Source organism: Salvia miltiorrhiza, chromosome 7 (genome assembly GCF_028751815.1).
Source record: "Salvia miltiorrhiza cultivar Shanhuang (shh) chromosome 7, IMPLAD_Smil_shh, whole genome shotgun sequence".
Classification (NCBI taxonomy): domain Eukaryota; kingdom Viridiplantae; phylum Streptophyta; class Magnoliopsida; order Lamiales; family Lamiaceae; genus Salvia; species Salvia miltiorrhiza.
In genome coordinates this window covers 47,451,427-47,471,924 of record NC_080393.1, presented here as the reverse complement: position 1 = coordinate 47,471,924, position 20,498 = coordinate 47,451,427, and the positions used below count along the sequence as shown (strand labels likewise).

The 20,498-nt window shown below is 33.3% G+C and overlaps 2 protein-coding genes and 1 long non-coding RNA gene across 17 annotated transcripts; 2 read left to right on the top strand and 1 right to left on the bottom strand.

Moving 5' to 3' along the window:
- Positions 1 to 794: 794 nt before the first annotated feature.
- LOC130992834 (uncharacterized) lies at positions 795 to 2,155 on the top strand. The gene is made up of 3 exons (XR_009091424.1): positions 795 to 988; positions 1,120 to 1,171; positions 1,768 to 2,155. It is a non-coding gene; the product is annotated as an uncharacterized LOC130992834 (long non-coding RNA).
- A 3,949-nt stretch (positions 2,156 to 6,104) lies between these two features.
- On the top strand, positions 6,105 to 11,741 carry LOC130992833 (uncharacterized). 2 transcript variants are annotated; one of them, XM_057917598.1, is made up of 13 exons: positions 6,105 to 6,329; positions 6,424 to 6,541; positions 6,658 to 6,736; positions 6,844 to 6,919; positions 7,504 to 7,587; positions 7,671 to 7,775; positions 8,415 to 8,495; positions 8,573 to 8,637; positions 9,447 to 9,516; positions 9,605 to 9,682; positions 10,381 to 10,478; positions 10,567 to 10,702; positions 11,430 to 11,741. In XM_057917598.1, the coding sequence occupies exons 1-13, from the start codon at positions 6,276 to 6,278 to the stop codon at positions 11,574 to 11,576; spliced, it is 1,191 nt and encodes a 396-aa protein (XP_057773581.1). In that variant the 5' UTR covers positions 6,105 to 6,275; the 3' UTR covers positions 11,577 to 11,741. The 2 variants fall into 2 exon arrangements, with proteins under 2 accessions (XP_057773581.1, XP_057773580.1); XM_057917597.1 differs by having other exon boundaries at positions 6,136 to 6,329; positions 6,421 to 6,541.
- Positions 11,742 to 18,051: 6,310 nt separating this feature from the next.
- Positions 18,052 to 20,354, bottom strand: LOC130992832 (ribosome biogenesis protein NOP53-like). Of its 14 annotated transcripts, none has more exons than XM_057917594.1 (6): positions 19,831 to 20,351; positions 19,414 to 19,439; positions 19,109 to 19,189; positions 18,913 to 19,020; positions 18,692 to 18,773; positions 18,052 to 18,435 (listed from the first exon to the last, which is right to left on the bottom strand). In XM_057917594.1, the coding sequence occupies exons 1-6, from the start codon at positions 19,919 to 19,921 to the stop codon at positions 18,413 to 18,415; spliced, it is 411 nt and encodes a 136-aa protein (XP_057773577.1). In that variant the 5' UTR covers positions 19,922 to 20,351; the 3' UTR covers positions 18,052 to 18,412. The 14 variants fall into 14 exon arrangements, 4 of the variants coding, with proteins under 4 accessions (XP_057773577.1, XP_057773578.1, XP_057773575.1 ...); XM_057917595.1 differs by having other exon boundaries at positions 19,849 to 20,350; XM_057917592.1 differs by having other exon boundaries at positions 18,692 to 18,792; positions 19,831 to 20,349.
- Positions 20,355 to 20,498: the final 144 nt, after the last annotated feature.

The following is a 20,498-nucleotide window of genomic DNA, read 5'->3' as shown; positions in this document are numbered from 1 at the left end:
AAGAAGAGAAGAAAAGGGTAGGTGGGGGCGGCGGGTAGGTAGGGTTAAATGATTTTGACTTTTTTTTAAAAATATTTTTAATATCTTTTGTTTTATTTATTGTTTTTTATTTTTTGAATTTTAAAATTTAGCATTTTTTAATTCCTTTTAATTTTTTATCTAATTTTTAATTGTTGTATTGTATTTAAATTAATGTAATATTTATTGTTAATTTTAATAAAATATTAAATTTTAAAATTGAAAGAGTAATTTTTCGTAATTTTTAGGATTTTTAATTTTTTGTAATTTTTTAGTTATTTAAATTATGTAATTTTTTAATTATTTAAATTATGTAATCTTTAATGGAACCGAAAAAATCGGCCGAAAATGAACCGAACCGATCGGTTTTCAGTCGGTTTGCTTACACTGGCCGGTCAGTTCGACCAAAAATTTATAGTGATTTCGATTTTTTCGGTCGGTTCGATTTTCCCGAATTTGATCGATCGAAAACTGAACCGACCGAATATATATATATATATATATATATATATATATATATATATATATATATATATATATATATATAGGGTTGGTATCAAGTGAGAATTTAGGAATTTGTGACACCTAAGAACAATCATACACCATTGATTAATGTTAATCCAATGGTTCTAATTAATAGATGATAATTAAAAATTAAATCACCTACCAAAATGTAACAACCGAATTTTGTGTAAAAGGGCTAATAAGTAATTATTCTTGTGAATAAAAAAGGCAAGATTTTAGATCCCTAAATTACTGTTGACTTAAGGTGAAAACTTGATTGGGATTTGCCCCTTTTAAAATGCAGATTTACCCCTTCTTCCTCATAGAATTCGTCCGCCATAATCGAGGAATAAGAAGTTTTTCCAAGATCCAACATCCGGCGACTCATCCTTAGAACGCCGCTGTTCATCGACGCGGAGGTCAAAGGTTGGTTGATCCAACATCCGGCGACTCATCTTCTATGGATGTATGTATTTTACACCTCTCTGAATATTATTTTGTGGATTTCCGGCGACGTGAATAGGAATTGTTTACCGCTGAGATATTTTAATTTAAAGGGGATTTTTTTCGACGAACATATTTTAATTAATTGTGCAGATGCAGACAATGTCGGGTTTCACTGGGAAAAATGCTTATTCGGGTCATTGTCGTAAGAAGAATATTTTATTGTTCATGTGCTTAGATGTTTTGTTCATGAAAGTATTTGTTCATGTTCGATATTTGACATGAATATTATGGGTTTGAATCTGGAGTTTGCTTTGTTCATGACTTCTTTCTTCCATGAATAAAATGAGTTTGAATATAAACTTGTGTTGTTCATGTCTGGAATATACTAGGAGTATAACTATGAATACGAGCAAGCCTTATTCATGTGAGTTGTTCATGAGTGATTTTTTGGTTGTATAAATATACCAGTATTTGCGCTTAAAAAAATACCAGTATTTGTTCGTTTCATTTTGTGCATGAACATAATTTGGATATGCGTTGTACTTGTGTGAATATTTAGTGTAAACATGAATATGTTATGGAGTTGTTCGTTGATTACTATAGCTATGAATATATTACGTTTGAATAGTATTTTGAATTGTTCATGTATATAATGTTCGATGAATATAGCGTAAGAAAAAATATTCATCATTATTGCATGGCTAAAAACGAATATAAATATTGCTCTGAGTTTAATTCGAGATTTGTTCATGTTTCAATATACATCGATTTTTCATTACTATGCCTAATTTTTCACAGGGTTATACCTCATGCGCCATTTGGAGACTTTTATGGGAGATGGTTCAACAAGTTAGAAGTGTGGAATGTCGTCATCGTCTCCATGTCATATGAGCCGTATGCGAGTTAGATATTGTGGCACAATTTTGAGTTGCGAGTTCAATGATGTGAGGGGGAAGCTGTTGAAATATGCGGCTGCACATTATCTGGAGTTGTGCAAGAATAGCAACTTCAATGCTAACTACATCTTGCTTGGATGATACAACTCAATTTTCATGAATAAGTGTTAGACATTAAACAATTTTTATGTTTTAGGCCATTTTTCTATAGGTCAAAGACCCGTTATTACATTTGACAATTGGAATCTAATTTATGCATATTGGTTGTTCTAATTTGCTCGCATGTGGTTATGAATAAATATATGTTGAAATTTTTTAATATGTTCCATTGTTCAACACTTAAACATGTGAACATAGAAAGAATGGGCATGAATGTTGTTCATGTGAATAAATCTATTTTGAGATTCTTACTGTGTTCGAATGAACAACATAAATATGATTGAGGTGTGAATAACATGAATATGAGCAACAACAACATGAATAATTACATTAATTGTTTTGCTGAATAAAACTATACGCAGTGATTGAACAACTTTGCCGATAAAAATATTCGAATGACCATAAAGGTATTTAAAATTACATAAAATAAGAATCAAACTCATGAAACATTTAATCCAATTAGAATTCACTTTTGTTGTTCGACACTTGAATCAAACTCAGTCTGATTTAACTTTTCATCCTCATTTGTTGCCTGAACAATCAGAATTCACTTTTATATTCACATGAACACTAAGAACATTGTTATGTGAATCAAACTCATGAACAACCGATTACTAAGAACATGAAAGTGGAATTCACTTTTAAATCAAACTTAGTAATTGTTATGTGAATCAAACTCATAAAACATTCAAAGTGAATTAAAACATTACAATTTAAGTGTTGAAAACAAAACAATTTAAAGAATATAAAAGAAAACTGAGATCCACGTAAATAATTAAGCAACAAATGATGATGGAATTAAGACATGAACAACCAATTACTAACCTTCGTCAGACATTGTTAAAACTATGCGTAAGTTACATGTTCTAAATGGCTTTGAAATTTTGATTAATAAAAGATAAAATCACAATAATATTTTCGTGAGTTAGTGGGTTAGATTCAAAGATATGTTTGTTTGACCAACATGTAAAATACCATAATTATGTGATATCATTTGCATGAAATAAGGAAAGTAACAGATTTGGTGAATTGATGAATTACATAATTACCCTTTAAGCATATATTTATAGGTTGAATGTGAATAGCATATCCAGCCGTTAGATTCACAAATTAGATGGCTAGGATTAATTCTTAGGTGTCATAAAAATATGTCATTCTCACATGATCCTCCATCTATATATATATATATATATATATATATATATATATATATATATATATATATATATAGGGAGAGGTTCAAGAAAGAACCATAAATAAAAGAAGACCGGAGAACCATTTTCAGCCATTCGATCATCAAGATCTACGGTGGATGCATCATCTTGTTGGATGAATGCAGATCTTGGGTTCGAATTCTGAAGGGAGCATTTTTTTAAAATTTTTTTAGTGCATTAATTTTAACAGCGAATGCATTAATTTTTACAGTGGATGCATTAGATTTGATGGTTCTCCCGTTCTCACAAATAATGTAGTTCTCTCTAGAACCACACCCTATATATATATATATATAGAGGGAGGGTCCTGTGAGAATGACATTTTATTGTGACACCTAAGAACTAATCCTAGCCATTCATTTTTGTAATCCTACGGCTGGCATAACAATACACAATCAGCCTCTTGATGATTGAATTAAAGGGCAATGTTGTATTTATTCAATTATCACCATCCGTTACTTTCCTTATTTCATGCAAAATAATATATCTTAATTATGTTATTTTAGATTTGACCAAACTTATATTTGATTACCCCACTTACTCACGATTTTGGAGATTACATATCTTTGTGATCTTATCTTTTATTCATCAATCGCCGATTTGCCAAAAGATTTCGAAGTCATTTACTTATTCAATACCAACATGCATTCTTTTTATTCGCACGAAAATCGTATTTGAACAATGTTTTCACTACTGAACTATATATTTAGTTGCCTAAATTCATGTGAACAATCCCCAATTCATGTGAACAAACTCCAATTCATTTGAACAAACCATATATATATATATGGAAAGGTTCAAGAAAGAACTACTAAATAAAAGAAGAACGAAGAACCATTTTCAGCCATTCGATCATCAAGATCTACGGTGGATGCATCATCTTGTTGGATGAATGCAGATCCTCGGTTCGAATCCTGAAGGAAGCAATTTTTTTTTTATTTTTTTGAGTGCATTAATTTTAACAACAAATGCATTAATTTTTTTATAGTGAATGCATTAGATTTGATGGTTCTCACGTTCTCACAAATAATATAGTTCTCTCTAAAACCACACCCTATATATATATACATTCTAGTATTTTCCAATTTCCCCTAACCCACCAACTAATTCCCATTTGTTCCCCACCACAACCCCACCCCAAAACAAAGATTCAATTCCCCAGAATCCAACTTGCCCCCCCCCCCCCTCCAATTCCATGTGCGCCGCCTCCCCCACACCAAAACCTAATTTCTAAGCCAATTCATAATCATCTCACTTCTATTACTCTCATGTGGCGCCTCCCTACCCCAAAACCAGAACTTGCCTCCCCCATACCCCCAAGCCAATTCCAGACTAGCTAGCGAGTCCTCCGGCGAGACGTTGCTCCAATCCGGTGAGACGTGCTTCAAACCACAGTTCCTCGCTCCACCCGCTGCACAAAGCCACTTGTACCCTCCATTCTTTATCGCCGCACGGCCTCTAGCCTCCCTCGCACCGCCGCCTCACCTGTAACCGCCTCTTTTTACTGCTGCTGCTGTTGCTTTTCCAAGCGCGATGCCGCCGCGCGGCCTCCAGCCTCCCTCCACGTGGCCGCCACCAGTTCATTCATCTATTCGGCTCGGTTCGGTCACTCGAAAATCGAATATTTTGACGGCTCGATTTTCGGCTGGCTGGTCTCATTACTTCGGCCGGTTTGGCCCATAAATCATCCAAACCGTCGGTCATTCGGCTTGTGTTTTTTGGGTCGGTCGGCAGGTTGAACCGACCGATGCTCATCCCTAAATAGAAGTGTAGAAATGAGATTAAATGGAAATAGGGATTTAAGCAACCCCTTAAGCACTTTTGCATTGAAGAGATAAGGTGCTAAGGTGGGAACCACCATTTATGCACCCCCTTAGACTATCCACAGTCGTGACACTCTTCCGACTCAACCTTACTCAACTTTTTAATATAATATTCATTTATCTCTCATCCACATACACAACCACAACCTAATATAATTTCTACTCCCATTAGTGACACCAACCCAATCTATATATTTTTTTTCTTTTCACTTTATTTTTAATTATCTTGTCTATAATATTTTTATTATATTTTTAAAAATAAAATAAAAAATTATTTAAAATATTTAATTTATGGAGTAAAATTTATAATCATATTAAAATTTGCAAAATTTTAATACTTGGTATAATCTTGTGATTTGGACAATTTTGAAAATTTGGATAAAGATAGTTGGGATGATTTTGATCCATAACTTAAAATAAAAATAAATTTGTGAACAAAAAACTAAAGTGAATGTGAAATTGTGAGTAAGAGAGGAATTTAATTTGTGTGTGAGAATATAGTAAAATTAAGATACAGTTATAAAGCTAAAATTAAGAAAATTTGTAATTAAATAATATTTATAAAAAAATTTAAACACCAATGAAAATATGCCATCTAGCACAATATAAATATAGGATGGCAGATGACTTTGGGGCGACTGAAACCCCCAGGTCACACATTTTTCTTGACTTTCCATTTAATTTATTTTCCATCAAATTTGTCTTTTTTTGGAGGGTCACCGTTGTTGGTAGTCTTAAGCACTTCCTATTGGAGATGCTCTAATCAGTGCACTTTCACCATTGCGCTACTACCACGTTTTTGTATTTTATCAAAATAAATTATATATATATTAATCCCCACGGATCAAAATAGTTAATTGGATTAACCCGTCTCATACACAAATTCTATAGAGTGTCAAGTTATTCGATTACGAGTTATTCGAACTGTAATTTTATCGAATTAAAATTTTTTCTCTAATTTTTTTGAAATGACGATTTACTGGTACCAACTCACGAATTTTGAGCTAAATTGATATCATCGTGCATAGGTAAAATTTTAAGGCAATTTAAATTTGAAAAATGGTTAATGTGGTTATCATTGCCGTCCCAATTGTAGCTGCCGTGGGAGCAATCACTTTCATCCCAAAATCTGATAAATCCACTTTGTCTCTCTCAGTATATATTTGACACTAACTTCGTTTCTGAGTGATCTAAGCTTATTTTGCAATTAAAAAATGTCAGCTACATTGCATTCTCCGCTGTCTTCCTCTGCCATGCCCTCTCTCCAGGCATCACTCTTTACTGCGTCTTTTGCATTCATACAGTCTAATTTGAGTGATTTTTTTTTTCTGTGATCGTCAATATACTTGTTGATTGTAACAGGAGAGACGATTTTTAGGATTCACAGCTCAATCCGCGAAGCCAAGCTCCGTATTCAAGCATCGGAGAATATTTTCTTCAATTCGAGCTTCTTCTAGCTCCTCTTCGTCTCTTGATGCTGGTAGATTCTTGTCATTGTGATTTGAGTTTTGCTGGTTTTGATGCATATTATGTCGTATTTGGGTGTTTCGGAATTTATTTATCTATTTTTTAATTCTTTTATTGAAATGGTGATAGGTTTAAGCACTGAACTAGATGTGGTGACGGGTTACAGCGAGATCGTTCCCGACACTGTTGTTTTCGATGATTTTGAGAGGTTGCATTTCGGCATTCCTCTTGAGTTGTTAATCGTTTGCTAATTATTTATCTTTTTTTTTGGAGGATAATATTTATCTTGATTGTGTGACATTGTCAAATTTCTAGGTTTCCTCCAACTGCTGCCACTGTTAGCTCCTCGCTGCTCTTGGGTATTTGTAGCCTTCCCGACACTAAATTCAAGGTAACTGGAAATTAACTTTGTATTTTCGTTTAGGATTTCCATGACTGGATTTTTAGCATACTTGATTTCTATAGGCTAGGGATGCCTGTCTATAAAAAGTGATCTATAAATGCATCAGCATATGTCCTGTTTCTTCTTAGATATTTGGAAGAGAAATAACCGTATTTGCTGAATTTTATAGTGCGTAATATTGGTGGTTATGATGTTCCTTTTTATGTTTAGTCCTCTCTTATCTACATTAAAGGAAATGAAACACTGCTTTCTCATATAAGAAACGATTTGATCTTTTGCTAAAACTGTGTTATATCGGACAACAATTGCTGAGGTGTGTTAAAAAGCATCCCTAGAGATTTAGTTGAAAACTTTCCCGAACATTTAGATTAAAAACCGAGGACCAGGTACAGCGAAATAGCAAAAGATAATTGAACAGATAGAAGAAGATACGGGGAGAGGAGAAACTATAATACATGTCACGTGTATATCTCCTTGCTACTTATAAGTACATAGATTATAGAATGTACATAGATTTCAAGGGTAGTAGATATACCAATTTTCATTGATTTTCTTTTCACTGTGCTTTATAGAGTGCTGTTGATACTGCATTGGCCTCTTCAGAGTGTTACACCTTAGAAAAATCTGATGATCGAATGTCTTGTTTCTTTGACAAGGTATGATTTGTAACTTGCAAACTTGATGAAATATTATCTTCTCGTTGAAACTGAATTCAAACTTCTGATACATAAAACAATAGGCTTTGGTAAATGTTGGAGGTGATCTTGCAAAGCTTGTGCCTGGTCGTGTTTCTACTGAAGTCGATGCTCGTCTTGCATATGATACACACGGTATTGTTAGAAAGGTAAACTTTTACGTGGTTTCCAAATTATTGGTTTAGCATCTGCAGTTTTGGCATGTATGATAAATATTTCTCCCATTATGTGCTTTATGCTTGAAAATTGCTTGACTAAGAGACAACATTCACTAATAACGTCCTTGGCCACATTTAATAACCAAGATGCTAAAATGGTGGTTCCTTTTCTTCTGTCCTAACTACTTTATTTGACAGCTGTTTTGTACTCCCTCCGTCCCATTAATAACGTCTCAATTTCCTTTTTGAGCTGTCCCATAAATAATGTCTCAAACCATAAAAGGAAATAAGTTAGAGCCTAATTATACTAGAGGAAACATGTGGGTCCCTTCTGCTTTTTGATTGAAGCTTTTTTAGTTTTCTCTATCGTCATTAAACAACTGGGATACCACCAATTTATGCCCTAAACAACCATTCCTTAATTTGCGTGCTCCAATTTTTTGAGACATTATTAATGGACTGATGGAGTATATATTTATTGCTGTATATTGTATTTTAGCTGTCAAATGATGTGAGTAGAGTTGTATATATATGAATGTACGTATGCATATATGCGGCCTTTGTCTAGACAGTGTGTTACTGGCTTCCATTGGTAATCAACTCAAAGGTGAAATTGTCTTGGCTCACCAGGTGCATGACCTTTTGAAGCTGTATAATGAGATTGGAGTGTCTCCAGAGCGACTATTGTTCAAAATACCTTCAACCTGGCAAGTTAGTAAAGGAGTACAGGACTTTTAATCGAGATTTCTTACTCGTGTTGCTGCTTACCTTTAACCTCTTCATTCTAGGGAATTGAGGCATCAAGGTTGCTAGAGTTGGAAGGCGTACAGACTCATATGACTTTTGTCTACAGGTAAACTGTAGCTTGTTTTTAATACTTGTAGTCTAGAGGTAGTTAATTGATATCTGAAATATGAAGGAATGCTCCAATTTTGTTACAATTTACCAAAACTAGCTGCAGCCAGGCAGTGGCCTTTATCCCTTTCGCTTCTTCAAAAACAAAATTGTCTTGCAGTTCCACTATTTTCTCTTCAAAATTCTCTTCAAATCAGGATGTGGTATCTTCTTTTGGCACAATGCTTGAGCTTTATCATTTATGTAATACTGCAAAATACAGGTTATTATGATGTAACTGAGAAAGCTTTAGTATGCCGGTTATGTGGATAACCTTGGTTAAATGAAAAATTGATACTGATATCCCTCACATTTCCAGCTTTGTCACTGTCAAACAGTTCAGACGATTATGTTTTCTTTTATCATTATTCATTTCTCTCTTATTTTTTATTGGAAACAAGAAGTTCAGACATATAATTGGGGGATTTGTTCTTCAAAGCTTACATAATGATCTTATGACAATTCTTTTTATTCTAATGCAATCTTATGGCGATTTCGCATATCCATAGTGGTGCTTTTTAAAATATTTTTGTGGCTTATGGCTTCTTCAACTTTGTACAAATTATATGTTCATGAATTTGAGATGAGTGGTGTTGTTTTAGGACATGAAGATTTAAAAAATATTAATAAAAATCCCCTGTATAAGGTTTATGTTTAAACCCTGCTTCTATAATCATTTTCGTCAAGTTTGTGCATACAATAAATATTTTTCTTTGATATTATAATTGCTGCCATAACATTTTTGGCACTTTGGGCGTGTATGAACAGCTTCGTACAAGCTGCAGCTGCAGCTCAAGCTGGTGCTTCCGTTATTCAAATTTTTGTTGGTCGCCTTAGGGTAATGTATTCCTATAGTAATAGATACTAGAATGATATTCTTTTACTATAGATAGGATACAATAATAAAGAGTCATTCATGTTATTAGGACTGGGCACGCAACCATACTGGTGATCTGGAAGTAGAAGCTGCTCTTAGAAGAGGAGAAGATCCTGGGTTGGCATTGGTCAGTTTAAACATCTTTTTTATCTCCACTTTAATACTTACACTGGAATATTGTCTCATCCATCAGTTTTGCTATATTGCTGTGGCAAAGTGAATAGCAATTATATGCATTCAAGTGAATACTCATGCTGCCCATGTCTAGTTTCTTGTTCATATTCAAGACATAAAATATGCATGCCTGTGAATACTTCTTTTCCTATCATTAAGGGGGTGGCTATGCTTATTTTACACATTTTATAAGTACGAGCATCTTATAACATGTTTCAAGAGCTTATAAAATGTTAATTTCTCAAGAGCTTATAAGCTGTAAAAATGTTTGGACAGTAAAGCTTATAAGTTATTTTAAAGAGGATCATAACTAGAGAGAGAATCGTAGTTAGAGAGAGCGAATTGTGAATCATAGAGAGATGAAATGGGAAAGGTATATGTTGAATAAACATAGTAGGGTTATTTTTGTAAATTGATTGTTTCTTATAGATCATGAAAAAATAAGACGGGGTTGATGAACTTAAATTTTTGGAGCTTATTTTCACATCTTATAAATTGTTTAGGATCTTATTTTGCCAAACACCCCCTAACTTACTACTATAATTCCATTTATCCTACTGTCCTAACTGCTCAGTTTTCTGCACCAGGTACATAGGAACACTTGAAATGCATAGTTTGCTAATCCTTTATGATGTTTATGTCTCATTTCAGGTGACAAAAACCTATAATTACATTCACAAATATGGGCATAAATCCAAATTAATGGCAGCTGCAATTCGTAACAAACAGGATGTTTTTAATCTTTTGGGGTAATTACTCGAGCAAGCGTATGTATGTGTGTGTGAATTATGTAGTCCCTGTCGTGAGTACTTATCTGAAATTCTTTTATTTTGACAGAGTTGATTATATTATATCACCATTGAAGATATTGCAGTCTCTAAAAGCATCTGTGACACCTCCTGATGAGAAATATTCTTTTGTGAGGCGACTGTCACCACAATCAGCTGCATCCTACAATTTTAGCAATGAAGAGGTTAGTTTTCCTTGTTTCACTTTATATTTTCCATGTCAGATAACACAAACATGGACTAACATGAAGCCGGGAAAGCTCAAGTTATTATGAAAATATGTTTGCATAATGTCACTTGAGTTTATGAAACATATAACCGCATTGCATTTTAATCCAGTTTTATTAAATTTTGGTCATGTGCTCCTATTCTTTACATGTTTACTCAACTGTATAAGATTTTGCTACCAGGTAATTTTTGACCAAGCTATCAAATAACATTGTAGACTATGGAGAACTGGTAACTTATTTTGAACCAAATGGCCATTTGTGTGTGCTGATTGGATATCAAGTCTAAAATAAAGTCATCTTAGTTATGTGGCTTTCCTGTGGCATTGAGATAACTGCATCATGTAAATATAATATGGACCTTCTTAATAAGGGGAGAGTTAGGGGCGCTTACTTTTGAGGATTGGCCTAGATATATAAGAACAATATAAACCAAATCATCGTTTATTAAAATGGATTGGAACTTTTGGCTATCCTAAGACCCTTAATATTTTTTATAATTTGAGCTAATTTTGCTTCGTTCATATCCTAGTGAAAGGGTAGGATTGAATAATTCCTACTAATAAGGATAAAAATACTTAATCTTGTATCTTATCAATCATGAAAAGTAATAGCTCCATTAAGAAATGAGATAAAGTTGTAGTGATATGAGTTTCTATTTCTTTCTTGTGAAATAAATTTTCAGCTTGTGAAGTGGGATCAATATAGCTTTGCTTCCGCGTTGGGGCCTGCAGCAGTCGAGCTTCTAATTGCGGGGCTGGATAGTTATGCCAGCCAATCTAAACGGGTAGAAGAATTGTTTGGGAAAATATGGCCACCTCCTAATGTGTAAAGCATATCGGTAATAACCAAGACCATCTTGCTAATTACCCCTTGATATGTTGCTCTCCTGTCAAATGCTGTTTTCATTGTGACCACTGTGATGCCAACACATACTTTGTATTTTCATATTATTTTACTTCGGAGTATCTTATGAGGACATTGCATTTCTTGTTCACCCTAAGTTCAAATTCTGATGATGAAAGAGCTCCCCTTGTTTAATATATTTTATCTGATCTATCTTCTTAAGTCTTTGAAAATGGTTGTCATAAATTATTTGGCTGGAAGAGAGTAAGCAGACTCACAACATTATTGCATTTTGCCTTCTCTCTCTCTCTGGAGTCCAGCCCTTCTTTATTTTTCCTTTTCTTCTTCACATTTTTTCTTACTACACTTGAATAACTGAGATCGAGCACGACTTCTTTTCAGCGTGTTTTACTATTTAGGTTGCATTTACTTTGATGGAAAATAAGAGAAAAAATATATTTTCACCTATTTTTCACCATTTTCATATGTTCACTATTATGGAAAATTTTCTCCGAACAGGGTGGAATATTTTCTCGGACAACCCATTTTCACTCCTTTTCTATCCAATTGTTGGACTTGGATAATATTATCCTAAAGTAGGGGTGTGAAAATATTTTCCAACATTTTCTCATCTTTTTCATATTTAGTAAACATGTGATAAAAAAAAAGAGAAAATGATAATATTTTCTCATCTTTTCTTATCCATTACTCCCTCCGTCCCGGCCAAGACGCTATATTTGCTTTTCGGCACGGGATTTAAGAAATTGTAGATTAATGCTTTAAGTGTGTAATAATAAAATGATAAAGTAAGAGAGATAAATTAATAAAGTGATAAAGTAATAAATAGAAGATGATAAAGTGATAAAGTACGAGAGAGAAGGTAATAAAGAAATACTTAATTAGTGTTAATTAAGTGTTTAAAATTTCTTATTTTTGTTAAATATAGAAATGTAGCATCTTCGTTGGGACGACCCAAAAAGGAATATGTAGCATCTTGGGTGGGACGGAGGGAGTATTTTGCAATGAAAATTTTACAACCAAATATAAACGCACCCTTAGGATTAAAAGAACTTATCTGGATCAAAGGGGGTATGATAAAGGAAATTTTTGTAGGTATGATAATTTTGGCTAAGTGGTTGTTCGAAAAAAATCTGCCTAATTTCTCCGTGTGTTCTGCTTTAATCAATAAGGTCTTGACAAGAAGTGCAGACACATTCACCTAGATGAAGAAAAATCTGTCTCCAAGGGGACACCAAGCGGTGCGAATTCTTGTCTACGAACAATGAAATCCAGGGTTCAAACCCTACCGCTCCCCTTCCTCCAAAGTCAGGAAAAAAAAAATGAAGAAAAACCAAACACACTATAACAAAACATGCAATTTATATGAAGTATAGCATTTCAACCTCAAAATCCTCATAGGTGTGCTCATCGTTCTTCTCTCATTTAGGGGTGTGCATCGATTCATAACTCAACAGACCGTCTAAAAAATGTTTGAATCAAGAACCAAACGGACATAGTTTTTTTAGGACCGAAACCGATCAACTAAGGTTGGAAAACCGACGCAAAATCGAATTGAGAAAATCATAGATTTTGTTTGGTTTTTTGAACCGACTGAATTGTTGGGCAATTTTTTCCAATTTGGATTCTACAATTTGAAATCGGCTGTTCTATTTGACAATTGCATTGTTTCAAAAAATGTTTGGTTAGCATACTGATTTTTTACATTTGTACTAGTAATCTTCATATCTCGAATCGTTCTCTATCTATACTCCTAGTAATTTTAGGATCAAATATGATTTTTCAAAGGTCTAACTCAACATATGATTAACGAAGGGAGAGGTAGGGTGATGTCGTGCTAAGCTGACCAACGACGCAACAAATGGGGAGGCGATGTTACGTTGCTAACCGACGATGGCGAAAGGGGAGACGACAAGTGAACAGAACAGCTATAGGGGACACAATCGTGAGTCGACGCAGAAATGTGATGAAAAATGAGAATGAATATGAAACGACGACATTTGCATTTCTCAATGTACAGGGTTAGGTTCTATTGAGAAATTAAATATTTTGCGAAATTGCGGAACGTTGAACAAATCAATAATTTTGATGAATCTACCATTAATTTTATTGAACAAACATGTTGGTTTGTGGTTCGAATCCTGGAGTGTAAGATTTTCAACAAATATATATTTTCAACAAATATGTCCGTTCATCAAAATTATTGACATGTTCATCAAACTTACTGACATGTTCATCAAAATTTGGACATTCTATTTAGGATTGATCATATACTGTTAGATACTTAGATTACGTTAATTGAGTGAATGAGATTGTTTTTCACTTCTAACAACATTTGCATTTCTCAATTGAAATATATATCTATTGAGAAGCATAAATGTTGTGAGAAGTGAGAAGCTATCTTGTTCATTGATTTTTTTGCATCTAATGGCCACGATTTATTTAACACTATTGCCGTTAATTTTGAAGATAGGGTTAGGGTAGTAATTTAAATATTATCCATCGGTTAGATATCTTTTATTCTTCCATTTCCATATCAGTATATAATAAACGTATCTAATTATTTATGGGAGTTTTGATTTGATATCACTTTTAGTTACAATGCAGAGTGATGAAGTATTAAACATTACAATAATTACACACCATAGCAACACATATAAATATCAAACATCAAGGTCAATTCATCGAACAATTAATTTGTATCGATTGAACTTATATTGAATCAATTGAACTTATATTGAATCGATTTTGAAAAAATTATATCCATCTTTATATTTCATCTTAAATCCATTGAACTTATATTGAATCAATTTTGAACAAATAGTTATATTCTTTGAATTTTAATGAACAAATCTCATTTTCTAGATGAACATAACCCTTTTTTTTTTCAATGAATAGTGTATTAATTATGATGAACATCTTTTACTGATTTGATGAACATATTTTACTAATTTGTTGAACATATAGTTATATCATTTGAACTTTGCTAGAGTTTTCCGGATTGATGAAATTATAAGTATAATGAATTTTTAATACGTTTTGTATGAACAAATAGTTATATCATTTGAAGTTTAATTCAAAGGATTATGATGGTAGCATAATCAATTTTGTTGAAAGAATTGCATATGGAAGGTCGAAAAATGGGGAAAGATTGATGTGCATTGATTCGGTAAAATAAAAGTTACATTACTATCCTCATGTAATGTAAAATATTGTTATTTTGAATTCATTGAATTTGATTTACCCAATTTATGGAATTTGTAGAGCCGTAGGATTACACTAGATTAAAGGCTAGGATTGCTTCTTAATTCTAAATCTTATAGCACTTCTCAATAGATACTAACCCTATATATATATATATATATATATATATATAGGGGCGCGCTCCAGTGAGACCCTCTATTTTTCGTGTAACATGAGTACAATGAATAAAACATATAATACTAATGAACAAAATGTATATCTAATGAACAAGATGTATATACTGATGAAAAATAAAATTTAAAAAATTCGTAATGAATAAGACATATATACTGATGAACAGGACCGTATATATTGATGAACAATGCAGTATATACTGATGAATAACAAAATTTAAAATATTCTGCTCCCTCCAGGATTCGAACCCTGCGAAAAAAAATCACCCTCCAAATACAATATCAGCCATAGGATTGATAAAATAAACGCACCAGATCATGCCCTAGATCTCACTAAAATTAGGGGGTCTCATTGGAGCGACCCCCTATATATATATATATATATATATATATATATATATATATATATATATATATATATATAGGGGCGGTTATTCAATAAACCACCCTTATTTTAAGAATTACGAACCAACAAAAATGCATGAATTTTATGTATAACACGCATGAATAAACTGTATAAAGGCATGAATTGCGAAAAATAATTTTTTGCTACCTTTGGGATTCAAACTCAGGACCATGAATTTATCCAACAAGGTGATAAATCAACCGTAGATCTTGATGATCTAAAGGCTGAAAATGGTTCCTAATTTATATTTTAAGAAGCGTTCTTATTTTAGCCTTCCCCTATATATTTAGGGTGCGGTTATAGTGAGAACCACACTTATCGTGAGAACATAAGAACCATTAAAATCAATGCATCTACTATATAAATTAATGCATTCGCTATTAAATTTAATGCATCCAAAAATAATAAATTTTTTGCTCCCTTCAGGATTCGAACCCAGGATCTGCATTCATCCACCAAGATGATGCATCCACCGTAGATCTTGATGATCGAATGGTTTAAAATGGTTCTATGTTCTAATTTTATTTAGTGGTTCTTATTTGAACCTCTCCCTATATATATATATATATATATATATATATATATATATATGGGCACGCTCCAGTGAGACTCCCTATTTTTTGTGTAACATGAGTACAATGAATAAGACATATAATGGAGTACTAATGAACAAAACGTATATCTAATGAACAAGATGTAACACCCCAATTTTCATAAACTTTTCAATATAAAATCTTTGAAAACTAATATATAAAAATAAAATTTCTTGAATTATAAAAGTTTAAACCAATTTAAAATCAACTTGTCAAAACTAAAGTAGTAACATGAAATAAAAAAAATAAATAAAACGATAAACTAAAACTTAACAAATTCTACAAAAATGTTCAATGTAAAATCCTTATCACTAGTCATTCTCCACTTCCATGGCCACCTCGACTCCAGAACTGCAAAACTGAAAAGATAAGGGGGTGAGCATATTGAAAATATACTCAGTGAGAAACCATGCAAATATTCACGTATACATAAACATGCAAATAATTCACATTGTCATACACATATTCTGAATTCTGAGTGTTTCTGAATTTATGATCATGTACTTGAACATGATATTCTGAATTTCTGATCATGTACTTGAACATGATATTCTGCGTTTCTGATCATGTACTTGAACATGATATTCTGAACATGTATTTCTACATGGCTGAGCAAGTATAATCAAACATGAACTAAAAGCATATTCAAACATACATGAATATAACAACAAGCATATAATCCCTCACCTTAAAGTCGAAGCTAAATAAATCAAATCCGGAATGAAGGTCTTAATAGCGCCGCACCAGAAGAATTCGTCAAAATCGCAGCTGAACAGACCAGTCAGCTTTAAGTCTTCGTTTGAAGCCTCAAACGTCCTCAAATCGTATTTTGCCCAGAAATACGACTTCTTCGTCTTCGAGAGAACTTTCCGTGGCCGCCTGTTTCGCTTGAATCGGAGTTCTGTGGAGGAAGTTATGGCCGTTCTCCCGAAACTGCCAGAACTTGTTTTCCTGCGAAAATCTGGCTCCACACGTTTCTGGCCCTCTCTGCTCTCTAAAACCCTAATTAATTAGCGTGTCCGTCTCTTTTAGGGTTTGAAAATAGATCCCATATTTATACTAGTTTCTAAAGAGCTTTTGATAAATATAAAAAAATTATTTTCTATGTATATCTCCTACTAAGATAAAGAATAAAGATGATAAAAGGAGTTCTAATTCTAATAGGAATCATTAATAATAATAATAATAATAATAATAATAATAATAATAATAATAATAATAATAATAATAATAATAATAATAATAAGCTATACAAGAAAATACCATTAATTAAACTTATAAAATAAATCTAAGTTATCAGGGTGTTACACAAGATGTATATACTGATGATTTTTTTTTAATTCGTAATGAATAAGAAATATATACTGATGAACAGGGTCGTATATACTGATGAACAATGCAGTATATACTGATGAATAACAAAATTTAAAATATTATGCTCCCTCCAGGATTCGAACCTTGCGAAAAAAAATCACCCTCCAGATACAATATCCACTACAAGAAATTAAGGGTTTTAGCCACACATGGATGTGTGGCTAAAAGTATATTTATGTGTCACTGTTTCTTTTTACCCACACATAAGTCAAATGTCAACATGTGTGGGTAAAACTTTGTGAAGAAAAGGTATTATCCACACATATGTATATGTGTGGGTAAATCACCAAACATTTACCTACACATATATATGTCACGAATAATACATTTTATGTGTGAGAAAAGATATTTATGATATACTGCAGTGATGATGTGGAAATGACATGGCATTTACACGTGGCAAATTTTATGTGTGGGTAATTCATCAAGCCTTTACCCACATATATATATATGTCACGAATAATTTATTTTTTGTGGGAAAATATATTTTTGAAATAATGCAATGATGACGTGGAAATTACGTGGTTTTTACACGTACCTTTTGTGACACATATATGTGTAGCTAAATCTTATAAATTATGTATAGGTAATTATTTTTTAATATTAATTTTAGAAGAAATATTATTATTTTTTAAATATATAAAATAAGTGTGGATAAATGTTATTATGTGTGAACAATATTTTTTATCACAATTTTTATAAAAATATAAAATAGCATATCATACATTATATGAATCAAATATAATGAATTATGAAATACAATCTTTTCATGTATCGCATACAATGATAGATACATTGATAAACATATAATTCGAAGTGTCTTCCTAAAAAGAAAGAAAATGAAAGAAGGAAACAAGTCCCTATTGTTTACATCCTATGCTCCATGGGTTGATGAGCATCTGCGTCCTTTTACCCTGCAACTTTTTTGCAATCCTCGATTTCACAATGGGTTGATGAGCATCTATGTCTTTTGAAAGTCCCTTCACTTTTTTCGCTTCTGCTTCAATTCTCAACTGCTCCTTTCGTCTAGCTCTCCGGTTAAATTCTACCCGAGTCACCCTTTTGGTTTTCTAAGAGCTGCATAGTTTTCATCACAATCAGTGATATTCACTTTTCTTTGACAAATTAAATTGAGAATATAAATATCATACGGATCAATTTAACAATGAAAAATGAATCCACTAGCACCAAAAGAGAGATGTTCAATATGGACCCCACACCAGACACCAGAACCCATAACTATACAAGCAAAGCTACTTGTTCAATTATCCTTGCAGAAAAAGGAAACAAACATAATAGATGGTTAAAAGAACCCAAAACAAATGACTCTCACCTCTTTTCTGTATCCACATCTCCATCATCAGCCTGATTTTCATTTTGTTCATCATCATCATCATCAGTTCCATCATCCGCATCTGCCTCAAGGAAATATTTCTGACGCATATAAGAGGGAAGTGCATGAAAACTTCATATGCAAATAAGTGAAAGCACATGAATATGGAGGGACAATATTCATTTCCACTTCAAGTGACCAGTTCGGGATGAAGTACGAACATATTCATCAATAGCTTCACCAGGGACAACTAAAGGGATGGGCTGAGGCCCCAATTCATGTTGGTAAATTTTCTGCATTTCATCTGCAACAGCACGAGCTAAGGCATCCTATGGTAACAGAGTGTAAGGTTGAACCATTAATATAGAAAGAAAAAGAAAAATGATGAAATTACACACATAAGAGATTGATACCAACCTGATGGCTCTTAGGATGATGATTGAATGAACATCCAGGATGTTCAACCTCAACAGCAGGAATAACGCAAGACTTGGGCTTCTGTCATGATTAACTGTTAAATAAACCCCATAGATTCTAAAAGAACTCGCATTCTAGTGAAATATATTGCTCAGTAGTAACATCAAGAAGTTCTAATGCATACAGAGATAACTGAGAAACTATAAGAATCTCTAACATGCAATACTTATCTCATAATGCCTCCTTGAACAATATAATTGGCTACACATGCAGACACCAAAAGTGCAGAACAGATTATATTATACCTTTTTTATTTTGGCCTTGACTTCTCCTGCAAAAGTGAAATAGCAAATTCTATTAGAAATAACAAAGGGTCGTCGCAAACCTAATTCTCTGTGTTACAGCCACAAAGACAAAATGCATCACAAATTCAGAAAACCATATATTAGTGCAATCAACACCAAAGATATCTCCACATGGTAAAGGCATTTAACACTTCTATATCCCTGCTATCTATCTTCATTACAAAATCATTCACCTATAAAAATAAAAGTTCAAAGTGGTCACATGGAAGTCTCACATTTTGGATATGCTTTTAAAGTAGCAGCCTCGCTATAAGCTCCTGGAACCCCCTAGATGAGGCAATACAATAAGCATTAAGAGAAATAGGCTAAAAGACTAGCCATCTTAATATCTTACTACACAGAATCAAGATCATACACCTGATATGCAACACGGACCTTCCAATTCCAACACCTCAGCGGCAAGGTACTCGAGCACAGAAGCCATATAGATGGGCGCTCCGGTGCCCATACGCTGGGCCTGGGCGTAGCGCCCCTTCTTCAGAAAACGAGCCAAGCGCACAACCCGGAATTGAAGCGTCACCTTGACGGATTTCGGTATATTTCTTCCTGTTGCCGCCTTGCCTGCCTCCGGCGCCCTTGATTGGGGTTGCACTCGCAGCTACCATCGCTGAATTGAGGGTTGTGTGAAGTTTTGGTAAAAATCTAAATATGAGTTTGGGGAATTTGATGTTGGGAAGGCTACACCGGTGAACCAGATGGCCGCGGCGATGGAATCTGGGACGGACAACTTGTAGTATCTCTCTAGATCTGGCAAAAGCAAAAGAACCCCTAACATAATTCGAATGGAGCTTGCCTGTTGGAGAGGAAAGACATTTGGCCATTTTGAGAATAAGTAACCGCCCACTTGTGGATGGCGGTGAAATGATATTTTTTTGTGGAGATAGCGGTAAAATGAGATGTTTTCATATGGCGGTAAAATTTAATTTTTTGGTGCAGATAATAATGGTGAAATAAGATACTTTTTTTTGTCCGTAGGTTAATGTTTGTTTTGGATTTTCAGCAATTTTATATTTATTAATTAATAA

Excerpts from the sequence above, each read along its gene's own strand:
- LOC130992833 (XM_057917597.1), top strand. The coding sequence starts at position 6,276 with ATGTCAGCTACATTGCATTCTCCGCTGTCTTCCTCTGCCATGCCCTCT. Across the intron at positions 6,330-6,420 it reads CTGCCATGCCCTCTCTCCAG|CAGGAGAGACGATTTTTAGG; the intron begins GCATCACTCTTT and ends TGTTGATTGTAA. Across the intron at positions 6,920-7,503 it reads TTCCCGACACTAAATTCAAG|AGTGCTGTTGATACTGCATT; the intron begins GTAACTGGAAAT and ends TGTGCTTTATAG.
- LOC130992832 (XM_057917592.1), bottom strand. The coding sequence starts at position 19,921 with ATGGGCACCGGAGCGCCCATCTATATGGCTTCTGTGCTCGAGTACCTT. Across the intron at positions 19,440-19,830 it reads AGGTCCGTGTTGCATATCAG|GAGAAGTCAAGGCCAAAATA; the intron begins GTGTATGATCTT and ends TCACTTTTGCAG. Across the intron at positions 18,793-18,912 it reads GTGAAGCTATTGATGAATAT|AAATATTTCCTTGAGGCAGA; the intron begins GTTCGTACTTCA and ends TATATGCGTCAG.